At 43.5% G+C, this 14,895-nt stretch overlaps 1 protein-coding gene across 8 annotated transcripts in view; it reads right to left on the bottom strand.

Moving 5' to 3' along the window:
- DIP2A (disco interacting protein 2 homolog A) overlaps positions 1 to 8,164 on the bottom strand; it is a gene marked incomplete at its 3' end in the record, with an annotated part of 118,131 nt that extends 109,967 nt beyond the window's left edge. For all 8 annotated transcript variants that reach the window (XM_080600308.1, XM_080600310.1, XM_080600309.1 and 5 more), the window contains exon 1: positions 7,675 to 8,164. In XM_080600308.1, coding sequence (XP_080456434.1) covers positions 7,675 to 8,149 — 475 coding nt within the window. In that variant the 5' untranslated portion in view covers positions 8,150 to 8,164. The remainder of the gene's footprint in view (positions 1 to 7,674) is intronic.
- Positions 8,165 to 14,895: the final 6,731 nt, after the last annotated feature.

The raw sequence follows: 14,895 nt of genomic DNA, 5'->3' as shown, positions 1-14,895 counted from the left end.
TTTACCCAAAGGCCACCAGTAAGAAAAGGGATTATTTTGACTGCTTTGGGTTTCTGTATTGCTGGTTGTGAGTTTGTCTTCCTTGAGTAGTTTAGTAAACTGAGAAACTATCTTGTGGTGGTCAAATCCTGAAACATAGCCTGACATGTCAGCAGTAGCACAGTGCTAGAGTTACTGTGTGCCCTTGTCTCTGTGCTCCCTTTTCAGCTACATCAGCCTTGTTTGTGAGGGTTTGGGTTACTTTTCTTGAGCAATGCAGTGAACTGGTTTGTCACAGAAGTATTGCAATAGTAGTTGACTAATGTGATTGTGGGACAGATGAAGGAACATGTAAAGAAAATTAGTATTTTTTCTTTAATAGCAGGAAATGCTGCTCTAATTAAAGTGGCTGGACAAATTTACACCTGTATTTCTAGACTTCTCATTTCTAGACTTCTCAAACCTGTTGTGATGCCATGATTCGAAGTATCAGCAACTATTGCCTAAATGAGTGTGAAGCTGTGGTTTTCTTCAAACTGGGGTTTTGGCAGATATCAACACTATTCTGATTTGGTTTATTTTTATTTTCATAGGATGTCAAGTTACAATTTTATCAGCACCTGAGACTGGCCTTAAAGCTACAGCAAATCAGAATCTTCACTTGCTTATGAAAGGTGTTTTTCAGATGTACTTCAGGCTGTTTAGATTCTTTTAAAACAAAAACTTTGGGTGCTGGAAATGCTAGTACAGAGCTGCAGGAGGCACGGCCTATTCCAGAGACCACAGAGTGAAAGTCTACAAAATGTAGCTCTGTGGCTCTCTCTCATTCCTGGTTCAGGTAAAGTGAAATTTTATTGACCTTGCTTTTAATAATAGAAACTTGTAGAACAGCACACAATAAACTGAGAAACCTTGCATAGTTTTCCACCCAGAAGAGAAAGGGAACTAGATCCATGTAGAACAGTTTCTAATCATACCAGTAATGTGCCTCCGAGACCCATTTGGCTAATTCCTACTCAGGCAACAGATCCTACCTCAAATAGCCAGGACCTGAAAGATGGGAAGGCAGTTTCACTTGGTTTCCTTTTCCAGGATGAGTGACCAAAAAAACTCCTTCTTTATCGACTTGCTATATGAATTCTTACTTGGAAAATGGAATAATCTGGAAGAATTGTAGTAGAGATGTTAACATGGTTCCCAGCTCCAGAGAGTTTCTGTTCCTTTTAAGTTGTTAATTTCTATACATAGATGTCCCTCATCATCATCACAGAATGGTTGAGGTTGGAAGGGACCTCTGAAGATCATCTCATCCAATCCCCCTGCCAAGCAGGATCACCTAGAGCACATTGTACAGGATGGCATCCAGGTGGGTTTTAAGTACCTCTAGAAAGGAGACTCCACAGCCTCTCTGGACAGCCTGTTCCAGTGCTCTGTTACCCCCACAGTAAAGAAATGCCCTCTCATATTCAGCCGGAACTTCCAGTACTTCAGTTTGTGCCCTTTGCCTCTCATCCTGTCGCTGGGCACAACTGAAAAGAGGCTGTCTCCATCCTCTCGACACCCTCCCCTCAGATATTTAGACACACTGATGAGGTCTCCCCTCAGTCGTCTCTTTTCCAGGCTAAACAGGCCCAGCTCTCTCAGCCTGTCCTCGTACGACAGGTGCTCCAGTCCTCTAATCATCTCAGTAGCCCTCCTCTGGACTCGCTCCAGTAGTTCCATGTCCCTCTGGTACTGGTACTATTGTGTCCAGAACTGGACACAGTACTCCAGGTGTGGCCTCACCAGGGCTGAGTAGAGGGGGAGGATCACCACCCTTGACCTGCTGGCAACACTCTTCCAAATCCAGCCCAGGATCCCATTGGCCTTCTTGGCCACAAGGGCACACTGCTGACTCATGGTCAGCCTGCTGTCCACCAGGACTCCCAGGTCCCTCTCCGCAGAGCTGCCCTCCAGCAGGTCAGCCCCCAGCCTGTACTGGTGCTTGGGGTTATTCCTCCCTAGGAGCCGGACCCTGCACTTGCCCTTGTTGAACGCCATAAAGTTCCTCTCAGTCCATCCCTCCAGCCTGTCAAGGTCCCTCTGAGTGGCAACACAGGCCTCTGGTATCAGTCACTCCTCCCAGCTTTGTGTCATTAGCAAACTGAAGATAATCAAAAAGTTTAACTCGGAAAAGGGGGCTTTAAAAGGAATCTGCCTTTCAGCTGCTACTGTTTTAATAGAAAATCTCACTGTGACCAGAACACAGCCTCAGAAAGTTGAAAGAAGCACTCTAGTTCCTGTCCGTTACTGACCTGGTCTGGCCAACCACTCAGAACAGCTTTAATCTCTTAGAAGACATCCTTGTGGATGGCTGTGACTGGAATTCCATATGCACATTCACCATCTTCATTTCAACCAGTAGCAAGTGAAATCCTCTACCCAGAGGTCAGTTACAGGCTATGTAAATCCCCCCTTTGCACTATCAAATCAATGATCTTCTTAAAATAACAATCTCTTATTAATAACAATCCCGTACATGCATTACACAACAAAAATATAAGAGTGACAAAAGTTGTGAATGCACTCAGAGACACAGCAGTGAAACAATGATTTCCACAAGGTCTAACCATGATAATTATATTCTCCAAATATTTCAGGAGGGTAATGTTCACGTTTGTTTTGCAATCAAAATCTGTCAGACCGTTATTATAAAATAAATCGAAAAAAATCAGAAATTTGCTTCCCTTTACATAGAATGTGACTTGTTTCAGTAGGGAACCAGATCAAAGGGTATCAAGTATCCTGGAAGTTCATCGGCGAACCACTACTTGAGAACTGCGTCAAGTGTAACATGCAAGGACAAGTGCTGTAGACTTACTCAATCCCAATGGGCATCTGGCATACCTCACATATTATCATACAATTAACAGTTTCTGCTGGAGAGGCCCAGAAATTAAGCAACGAAGATGCTGCAGGTCAAGTTTTACAGATTACCATCCACTTGCAAAGTATTTGTCTGTACAGTCCCAACAGTTCTTCTCATTGCAATCTTCAGATTATATTTGCTTCCAAAATTAAAATGATCACAGAAGCGGTAAACAAATGTAACTTACACACACATGTTTTCAAGACTTTCAGAATAGAAAACTCCCACCTTAAGACCAGAAAAAAATAAATACCACACTTTACCATAAGGAAAACAGGTTAAAGTATGTGCGCATCTTCCTCACCTGATTTTATATACAGTATTTTAATACCACATCAATCCTGCTAGTGTAACAAAATAAATTAATTTAAGCACTTCAGTTCTAACTTCTACCTTTAGATATTTTAACAAAGGCGTTCTGTCCAAAAAAGTGTTGTCATCAATTGTATTTTTAAAACCCAACCTGAGAGTTAGTATACGCAAACACTGACTAGCAGAGATTACAAAAATCATTTGCTAGAGTCAAAGAATAGCCAGAAAAGTCAGACACAAAACATCTTGATTTTTTTTCAGGAAACCCTTCTTAGCTGGCACCTTCTTCCTCTCAGATGTATGCATTACACTAACTGCAGTATCTCAAAAGATGCCAAGACAAACAGACCAAGTCTCCTTGTCAGACACTTTTTTTTTTTTAAATGAGAAATAAATATTTGAATCAGTATTATGCAGAAGTGAGCTTTTTGCTAGGCAGACACAAACATCTCATCGGGAACCAGAGCAATCTGCACATCAAACTTTCTATCTAAATCCCAGGCTAAAATGTCATGCTTTCCACTAACTTAACTAGGTACTGAAAACACTTCGGAGTGATATGTTAAGGGTTGGGAAACATAACACCCCAAATAAATAATAAAATAAAGTCATAACTAAGTAAATACGAACACATTTGTCTCTAGACTGATGCTGAAGACTGTTTGACAGAAGTCATCAAGAGGAGAATTTGCCATCAGGCAAACTTGCAATCAGCAGGGTAACTGCTATTTGAATTGAGGGAAAACTGAATTGGGGATAACTATTTGAATTGGGAGAAGAAAAAAAAAGCCTTTTTAGAGTAGGTAATCTTTGCTAAGAGTTTCGGTTCAGTTCCGAAATAAGTCTGACTTATAAAACTCCCAGGAAACAGATGAAAACCCAAGTCCTTTTATTTGAATTTTAAAGCTGATCAAAAATTAAGACACCCTCCCCCCAAAAACAAACAAACAAAAGCAAACAGAAAAGCCTTGTACCATTGCAACACTGGTCAAACAGCTGCCTGAAGGCCTGTTATCCCACATTTGTCTCTAAATGTCTAACATTTACTGAAGGCAAATCATGTTATGCATCCACATGACCCAGTCTCATAAGAACCACCTAACAACAAGTACAACACAAGTCCAGCAAAAGACACGAGTATAGTCTTATGTTGTGTGAGATCCTGAGCCACAAGCTGAGGGACGTACCATAACCAACATCTCTAGAAGACAAACTGGAGCTTCAGAAATTCTTTAAACATCAGGATCTATTTCTATCACAGGAAGTGTTTGATGACCTCTCAAGCTTTTCTCTCTTACCCAAAAGAGGCATCTAATTGCAAATGCCAGCAAATTGCAGTAACATACCATGGAAAAAATATAGCTAAAAAACCTGAGAAAGCACAAGAGAACAGTCAAAACATGTTCTGACACAGTTTTAAAATAAAATGTGGTTTTAATGAACGGATAAATTATACAAGTAGCATTTGTGTCTAAATGAGAACTGCTCTTCAACATTATCACACATTAATGAAAAGCGCTCTACAAATACTTTATAGACATAAAAATACACATAAACATGATATACTATCATAAAAGAGATGGAGGCTTTAAAAAAGACACACATTGATATTTATCTTACAAAATCTCCACCGCAGACTGAATTTTAAGAAAAAAAGGGAGATTTTTTTTTCCTCTCAAGGAGAACTATACTGACTAATAAAGAATTGAAGTACTTGACTTTATCATCACTACTTTTGTGCTTTTACCAAGCATCCTGGCAAGCTGATTAGGGACCCCCTCATCTCTCCATAATATCAAGAAGTTGCAGCATCTTACAGTCGTAAGGTTAGGAAAGCTTCCGCACAGTCCACAGATTAACGAGATAAGGTTCAGCTTAGCTGCTGCCGACTTCCTCAAAAAATTGTCCTCATCTCCCGAAGAGGTTGTGGCAGACCTTTTAGTTTTCATATCTTTATTAGTCAAGCAATAAAAATAATTACGATGCTGCTAAAACAAAGCAACATAGTAGAATTTCTCATCTGTTTTTTTCCCCACCTATTACTTTTCCATTACATAAAGAATGCAAATAATCGTCATTTAAAACATTAAAAGAGCTCCTGTAAAAGTGCAAGGATGCATCACACAACACAAGATCAGAATTGCAGCATGTCAGAGTCCCCTTCCCATCCAAAACTCTTATAAGTTGAACTGCTGCACTTCAGATTTTGAATTGTTCAGAAAGAAGCAATGTGCTTTGTGTGTTTTCATTTTTCTCCTCTAAAGGAAAACACTTCTCCTAACTTTCATTATGACAACCTGTGGCAAAAGGAGAGGAACTTTTTAATCATCTCCCTGATTTATTTATAGATGACAATAATTTAATTAAAGAGAACATATTTTATTCCTATCCCAACACAGCATGCATGACATCTCAACTAACAAAATACACATACAAAGTAGGAAAGAACTTGATCTCAAATTTCCTTTTCCTCCCTTCACACTTCCTCTCACATTATGGAAACATCCTTCCAAGTGTGACCTTCTCTAATCTGGCTTATTCACCATAAGAAATCCCTCTTTAAATCTCCGTGCAGTCTGCTCATGCCCCCCCCCCCCCAACAGAAGTCCCAGCCTCGGTTAAGGCAGAGGCCAACTACAACATCCACACGCAGAGCTCAGGACAACATTGTGCATATAGGAATATAGGAAAAAGGCTTCTGACAACTTCAGCGAACTGAAGCTAACAGTGGCCTTAGATTGTGGTCTGTTAAAGACCACAAATACGTGTTGCTTTGTTGTAGCATTAAGAATCCCATCATATAAGCCCATCTTGGAGGATGATACTCCCCTGTCTATAGAAGAGGAAAATAACTGACCATCTCTGCAAGTATCAATTTACTCTTTCCAGAAGCAGATACGAATTTTGTGCTGTACTCTATTTTACATAGATTAAAATGCAAATATATAATCTGAGATCACTATTCCTTCCTGCCCAAGTAAACAAGATCTGAATATTGATGACAGAGATGTCCACTAAAGCTGCACATGCAAACACCAGGCGATCAGAGAAGACAGATACATAAAACAGTGTTAGATGTTGAAGGATTCCTAACCAGAAACACTTTCAAGACATTTGGGCAAGGCAGAAAAGGAATTGCACCTTCGATCAAAGATCTCCCACACAGGCAGTGATAAGCCCTGGTGCTATTTCGGCCACCCAGCAGATGTGCAGCAGCAGGTTAAATGCGGAGAACCCCACGTTACTATTCCCCTGCTTCTCCCCTGCCTCTGCAGCAATGGTCCCACACCTGAGGAAAGACAGCTGACCTGTGAACCATTTCCTAAACCACCACGTTTCAGCCGGCACACCTGAGGTAAAATAACCCAGGTTTTGCCCACCTGAACACACTGATCTGAAAACTGCAACACTCAAGGAGCAGGTCAGATGCTACTACCTCAGGGCCACAGTATTAATAGCTTTTTATCTATTCTACTTCGAGGTATAGTCCAACCACATAGCCGGGGGAAGCATAATGAGCACCTGCTCCCAGAAGGCGCTGTCTTGGTCTCCTTCTGCCCTGCCGGCTCTGCTGCACCCAGAGCTTGCCTGTCCATGTGGCCAGCCAGGCCAGGGCAGGCAACTAATACACAAAAAAACAAACCAAACAAACAAAACAGTACAACAACAACACAAAACAAACAAACAAAAGCAATCCAAGAACACAAACGTAATTGCCACAGGGCCATAGAAGCATCATCATCATCATCAAACATGAGCGGAGATAGCAGGAAGAAACCGTGCCTTTGGGGACAGCAAACAGACAGAAAGGCTTAACTACAGCATCAGGAATGAAACCTTGGTCTGCCACCCCATCTCTGTGAAATCAGGCCAGGAAAGGAATGTAACCTCATTCCCTCATTGGTCCTTGAGACAGTAAAAAACATAAAAACACTCTGAATCGTAGCTAAAGGCTTAAGATCTTAGCTAGTATTAAGAAATAGTACAAAAAAAAAAAAAAGCTGATATTTTCAGAGAACCCAGCCACACAACAAGCAAACAGAGACCACAAGCGAAAGACACTAACAGGACTCAACACCGCCTTCTGGAACTCAAATGACTGTTTAAAAAGAAACTCGACTGCCCTCTGACCTGAGCCGAGCAGAAGACATTTCAGCCCGGGTCCGCATTCACCTGAGAAGCCGCTCCGGGCTGGCTGAAACGACGCGCTCGGGAACGAAGCCCCCCCGCGGCCCACCCCGCCCGGCCGCGTCCCGCAGCAGCGGTCCGGCAGCCGCCCGGCGAGAGCCGCAGCGCGGCGAGAGGCGGCGCAACGCGGCCAGGCCGCGGCCTCGCGGCCCCCCGCGCGTCCCCCGGCACCCCCGCGGGCTGCAGCCGCAGCGGAAGCGAGCGGCCGCCCTCCTGCCGCGGCAGAGGCACCGCGCCCCGGCCCGGCCCGGGGAGAAGAGCCCCCCCCCCCCCGGCCCCGCTCTCACCTTCCGACAGCTCCAGCTCCAGCTCCGCCAGGCTCTCGCGCACCTCGGGCGGCAGCGGCACCGCGTCCAGGGAGCAGCCCCCCCGCTCCGCCGCCATGGCGCGGGCCCCGCCGCAGCCGCCGCCCAGCACGGCCCCAGGCGGGAGGACGGGGAGCGGCCGCGGCCGCAACGCGCGGAAGCGACGGGCGGGGAGCGGGAGGAAGCGCCGCGCCGCGCCGCACCGGCCCGGCCCCCGCGCACCGCGCAGCCGCCGCCGCAGCCCCGGGCGCCTGCCCCCTGGCGGCGCAGGCAGGGCGAGGACCCGCCGTGGCGGTGGGCCCGGAGCAGGGGCTTCAGGCGGAGCCGGCGCCCTCCGGTAGCGACGCCCGCGGAAGGTCCTCACACGCGAGGCAGTGGCAGTGCAACCCTCCTGACCCTTCAAAGCAGACGTTTTCTCTGCACCTTCTCCTCCTTGAGTGGTGTTGCAGAAGAACATGTCTCTTCCACCACAGCTGGTATCCCTATGGGCCCTCCCTCTTCAGCAGGAAGGAAAATGACAGAGGATGAAGAGTCTCTGTTTATTCTGAATACAGGACAACTCACTAGTGAGGTGCATGTGTGACAGGTGTAAGGAATCGTAGAATCACAGAATATCCCAAGTTGGAAGTCCATCAAGTCCAACTCCTGGCACCACACAAGTCTACACAAAAATTCAGACCATATGGCTAAGAGCACAATACAAACACTTAAACTCCAACAGGCTTGGTGCTGTGACTACGTCCCTAGGGAGCGTCTTTCAGAGCGCAACCACCCTCTCAGTGAAGAACCTCTTCCTGATACCCATCCTGAACCGCCTCTGTCACAGCCTGACACTGTTCCCTCAGGTCCTATCACTGGTCACTAAAGAGAACAGATCGACGCCTGCCCCTCCACTCCCCCTCGTGGGGAAGCTGTAGGCCGTGATGAGGTCTCCCCTCAGCCTGCTCTTTTCCAGCCTCCTCTTTTCTTCTTTTCTGGGCACGTGGTGCCCAGAACTGCACACAGTACTCGAGGTGAGGCCGCACCAGCGCAGAGTAGAGTGGGACAATCCCTTCCCTCGACCGACTAGCAATGCCGTGCTTGATGCACCCCAGGATACAGTCGGCCCTCCTGGCTGCCAGGGCGCACTGCTGGCTCATATTCAACTCCCTGTCAACCACAACCCCCAGATCCCTCTCTGCGGGGCTGCTCTCCAGCGTCTCGTCCTGCAGTCTATATGTATAGCCAGGGTTGCCCCTTCCCAGGTGCAGGACCCAGCACTTGCTCTTGTTAAACTTCATTTGGTTGGTGATTGCCCAGCACTCCAATCTGTCCAGATCTCTCTGCAAGGCCTTTCCACCCTCAACAGAGTCAACAACTCCCCCAAGTTTAGTATCATCAGCAAATTTGCTCAAAACACCTTCTAGTCCTACATCCAAATCATTTATGAAAACACTGAAAAGAACTGTCCCCTGTCCCTAAAATGGAGCCTTGGGGGACCCCACTGGTGACCATCCGCCAGCCTGATGTGGACCCATTTACCACAACCCTTTGAGCCCTACCTGTCAGCGAACTGTTCACCCATCATGTGATGTTTTTTGGTGTGATGTTTTGTCACATATTTAAAAAAGCCTTTTTTATTGTCTCCCATAGACGTGGCCAGCTTCAACTCTAGTTGGCCTTTGGCCGCACGAATTTTCTCCGTACAAATGCGAACATCATCCCTGTAGTCCTTCCATGTTGCCTGACCCTGCTTCCAGCAGCCATACACTTTCTTTTTATGCCTAAGATCCAGAAGATCCCTCCCTGGTCAACAAAGCCGGCCTACTGCCCCGCCTGATTGACTTCCGATATTTTGGAATTCAGATATTTGGAAGCTGGAGAATGATGAATCAACAGTTTGGATTAATAATATTATTCTTTACCCTGACCTTGATGCAATCCCTTTTGGTTCATAGCCAAAAAGACACAAAATGGCCATGGTCCCAAGCCCATGTTAAATACACTGGATTATGGGAACACGTGCCGTCAGGGAAAACTTAAACTTCACTACTGTGGTTGTGCATGGAGCTGAGGTGTTTCACCGTGACATCTAACCTTGCATTGTCACGGTATAGAGCAATCACTGGAACATCTCAAAACAAAAAGGACCTAAATCTCTCTACTTTAGTTTTACATGGATACAAAATATTTTCAAAAGATGAATGGAGTTGGAATGATTCTCTAAGAATGGCTGAACTTCAAGCCACTTCTGGCCAGACACTACAAATCAGTTGCTGAATAACTAACGGATCTACTTACAATAGGCTGACTGAAATTAAGATAATTTATGCTGGTTCTACCAGACCACAAACTTATAGTACTGATTGTAGCAAAATAACTGAATCATATTCTGTTTGCTGGCACAATTTTACTTTCACCAAGCCTATAATTGTGTACTGTCTTTGGGGTTACAGAGGCACAGAATTACTATTTGAATTTATGATCAATACAGCAACATCTTCATTGACTGCAAAGGATAAGAAGCCTCTGCTCCTGCAGATATTCGAAAATGTACCAACTCGGCCTCCCATTAGTCTAACTCCTTCCATCTTCAACACAGGTCCTTACCTAGTTAAAAATATGGGACAACAAGTTCTCGTTAACCCTAGCTGGTCTCTAAAGGGTAGAGCTAGTGCTACACTTTAATATCTACGTTCTCTGAAACAATCTCGGTGCATGCCACGGGATACAACTGGGTTACTGGGAACAGGATTAGGTGCATTAAATAGCATTGATGCTGAGGTCCTAATGAGTAGAATAACTGCTACTACCCACGACCTAAGGAAATTGGAATGACCAATAAAATCATCCTTATTGGCCTTAGGAGCAAGTCAATGGCTTCTATCAGACATTTTACCCCATTGGGAACAAATTGAAGAAAAGGATCATCAATTAATTGTAAATGCCCTTGGAAAAAACCAAGACAATACGTCCCTTGCCTTGAGCTGCATCCAAGTGCAGTTATGGATACAGTCTGTAGCAGCAGCTATTATTAGAGAGGGAGAAAGAGGAACTTTACCCACTGAAATTCAAGAATTGATATGGGATAATGCTTCAGAATTTGAAAAGGAGTTTCAAGCATGGTGGCAGTTAGTCAACTTTACCTATTATGCAGAAAGTGATAAAATTATTGCCTTTATACTTACCATAAGCAATGCCACCGTATACAATGTATATCCAAACATTGCATTAGGGCTCAGTCATAATGGAACTATACTTTATCCTAAAGAGCATAAAGTATGGGCCCATCAAAAGGGAGGAAAGTGGCAAACAATTGATGTGAATGCATGTATTGTGCATGAACAAAAAGACTTCATCTGTGAGAGTAACACACTCGAAGCCCAAGACATTCATCTTGACACTGAACAAAGTATTTGCTACTTTGAGATACATCCTAATGAGACCCTTGAAACTGTACTTGTATATATTGGGAAAGGTTGTGTTTGCATGGTTGTGTTTCCATTGTGATTCTATAGTCATAGATAATACTATTGTAGATACCAGTAATCATTCTAAAGTTTGTGTTTGTAATTTTACCAAAATTCCAGGATGTGACTTTAGTTACTCATCTCCTGTCACCTCTTATCAGCTTATTGCGTCCAATTATATCTTGCTTCATGATCTGCCACCTACTCCAATTGGAATGAAGCTTACCTTGATGAAGAAATTACTGTTACATGAAGACTTAAAGCAGCTGATGAAACAAGGTCGAGAAAATGGGCGAAAGACTGATTACTGTCCATCATGATATTGAAGAAATACACTGAGTGATGGAAAGAGTAAAGAGAGATGAAAAACACCGTTGGTGGGACACTTTGGATGGTCGCCAACTGCCACAGGAATCTTCAACAAAATACTTCACCCTGTTGTCGTTTTGTTAATACTCATTGTATTATGCTTTATGATAACAATTATTTTGTATGTTTAACTCTGGATCATAACGAAACGTTTAGTATCCCTACATAATATACTTGATGAATCTCGTTCCAAGAATGTATGTGATATACCTGACACATTCCAAATGTTGTGAAGCTTGAGCGACTATAGTCATGGGGTGGATTATGTGGTGTAATTGCCTAAAGTAACTAGGAAATAAAACTAATATTCATATTATAAAGTAAACGTATAGCATTGAAGAGGCTTTCAGGGAAGAGCGTAGCTGCATTACCTGAACGTTCCCTAGGCTTCCAACTTTAGATGCTATCGCACTGGGGGAACCTGGTGTGCTGACTCTAAGGAGCATAGAGTGAAGTGGAGACACAGTGGCTAAGCTCTGTGACCAGGTGGGGATTTGATTGTTCTTGTGCACACCGAGACTGATTAGCTGCACTTTTGCTACCCTGAGCCAACAACCTGTCATGTTTTTGACAACATGCTGTACTCTAGGGAACTTTTGCTCATTATAATACCAAAACACACCTCCATCCCAAAAGCTGCCCGCCTCTAAGGTGCGACCACCCCTCACTGAGCACGCACTCTGAATTTCTTGGAGCCTACACCTTTAAACAAAGACAGGAAAACTTTTCACCAATCACAACCAAGGTATGCCTGACTAGTCACTGAAGCTCCACCTAAAAGATAAAAATATATATATATAAATTGGCCTAAGAGAGGGAGAGAGAGGATGGTAGGGAGGCTACTATTGTCAGGGGAGATACCATCATGAGGACATCCTGACTTCTGAGATCAGTCGATGTGCTGAGCCTCTCTTCGCCTCCCCCATTGGGATGCCTTTGGGTGAGATATGAACACTTGGTTTTACTGGGTGTCTCTGCGGAAACTTAGAAATCTCTATAGAGTCTTTGTGCCTTTTAACGTGTTAATAGCCAGGCTGTGTACCTGTGTATTTCATGCATGCCAGCTTGCTTTTGCAGACAGTAATTATCGCTGGTAATTCAAAGAACCTGTGTACCTGTTGCAGTAATAAATTGCACTTTATTTCATTGTTCCTAGCCACGATAGCTCTCATTGAATGCGACTAGAGTGCAGGCATGTTACATTGTTGGTGAATCTGTGACTGTGATAGTTCAGTACCCTGAACCCGACCAGACCCATATCGGTTAATACGTTAATAGTGAATCTGTGACCGTGATAGTTCAGTACCCTGAATCTGACCCGTAATGGTTAATCACCTACACCCCCCTTAATGCGACAGGTTCACATGCAAGTGTGAAATCACAAGTCTTATTTAGTGTCAGTTTTGAATGCTGGTCTAGAAATGGACAGACATTATTTATAATGGAAGATACACGAATGCTGTGTAGGACAAAAAGGACACCAACAGCATTCAGAGGTGTGCAGTTTGACAGAATTCTAAATCTAGCACTAAGACTCCTAGGATCAGATTTAAAAAAAATAGGTTACTGATCCAGCATAAATATACTTTGTCAATTTGAATGGGTTTAGAACTTTACAGAAGTTAACTTCTTGGCAAGCTTTTATACCAAATTAGGTACTATTTTTGTTCATTAAATCTCTTAAATTTATGCCAAATCAGGTGTCATAGGTTCTCCAATAGCAGTCATAGGATAATAGTAATTTGCACATTGCACAAACTGGATCACATGCACACACTGACCCTAACCCAGGTATAGGACAATGTACAGGTCCATTACCAGGGATAGTGGAAGACTGAGTCAGCCTTTGCAGCAATGTGGGTGGGATCCTACAATATGAAGAACTTTTATTTCCTCTTGCATGCAAAGTTACCTAGTACCTCTAGCTCAAGTGACAGGACATTTCTTACCTGTTATCTCAATACTGATGAGAAGCCCAAAGCTCATTTCCAAAGCTAGCTAGCTTGTTTGCTATTATTATTTTTTTCAATGCAACCTTCAGCCAGCCTAGTAAAAGCTCTCAAAGTTTATAGAATTGGCACAGTGCTAGCTCACTATTAGTGACAGCAGGCACTGGGGAAGCTCATACTGAACATCAAGAAGACAGTGCATTAGTAATTTCTTGAAGAATAGCCAGGATGTCATGCTGTGTTGTCTCTAATAGAAGTTCTTAAAGGGCTGGCCCAAAGCTCAGCTGTGGTCTGCAGAGCACCATGTGGCTCCTGTTTGCACATTTGCCTCTGGAACCAGCAGCCCGGCAAGGGGCAAAGGAAGAACTGAAATGTTCTCTACTCCACCTACAGCAGGCCTGTGGGAAATAGCACCTAGGTGCGGAATGACTCACAGGAGATTCATCACTAAGTCACAACATTGCCCAAGGGCAGCTATGCTTTCTCAGGGCTGAAGGCATCTGCTTGCAGAGTGTCCCGCTCTGCTCCTGTGACCCAGAAATACAGCATTGGATGCTCCCACCAGAAAATGACAAAAATACCCAGATTTGTCAGGGACAACAGTTTGTTGAGTCAGGCTACGATCAACAGACAGAAACAACTGTTGAGGAGCCAAGACTAGCAGGGGCAGTCCAGCACCTCCAAAACTCTTGTCAGGAGCATTATCTTCCTGCTCCAAAGGTTGGTACCAGACCTCCACATCCATACTGCCAAGTGGCACAGAAACTCCTGGCATGAATTCGGTAATACTGATTATCCAGGAACACCAAATATATCGTGAGTGTAGTCATGGTGTTAAAGTTCCTAGGAAAAGTCCTAAGAACAATATCAGAGTTTCCATAGAGAAGCACCTCTGTAGCTGTTGATTTAAGGATATTAGCAAGACTAGGATTTGAAAGCAAGATTAGACTTTTTTTGTTACTTGTATTAGAACAAACTCAATCACAGAAGAATTCAGGGAGTAGTGGCTTGACACTGAACTGGAATATCATGAGAGACTGAGGGAAATAAAAAAAAAAAAAGCAAATCCTAAATTCACAGAAGGCTACATGCATCTTTGAGATTTGGGAGGTTTTTTTTTTTAGATATTCTGTTAGTCAATGATCTTACAGAAATATTAAAACCCAAATAATTTTAACAGCAAAAAAAGGTAAAGATTTGTAAGGTGGAAACATAACCATACACTGTAAGAATTCACTAATAAAATGCCATTTTAATAACTTTTTTTTAACAAAGAATCCAGCTATACACTATAGAAAAATAAACAGACAACTGACAATACAGTGATGCCAGCACACTTCAGCTGTTAACTTAGTATTAATTCCATATGACAACGTAAAACATTGTTCTTATTGAAAAGTAATTTCCTCTTAAAAGTACTAAAATATAATACAAAG

The sequence above is a fragment of the Anser brachyrhynchus genome, assembly GCF_964034855.1.
Source record: "Anser brachyrhynchus genome assembly, chromosome: 7".
NCBI lineage: Eukaryota > Metazoa > Chordata > Aves > Anseriformes > Anatidae > Anser > Anser brachyrhynchus.
Note: the sequence above shows the minus strand (reverse complement) of the source record. Positions and strands in the feature narration are given on the sequence as shown.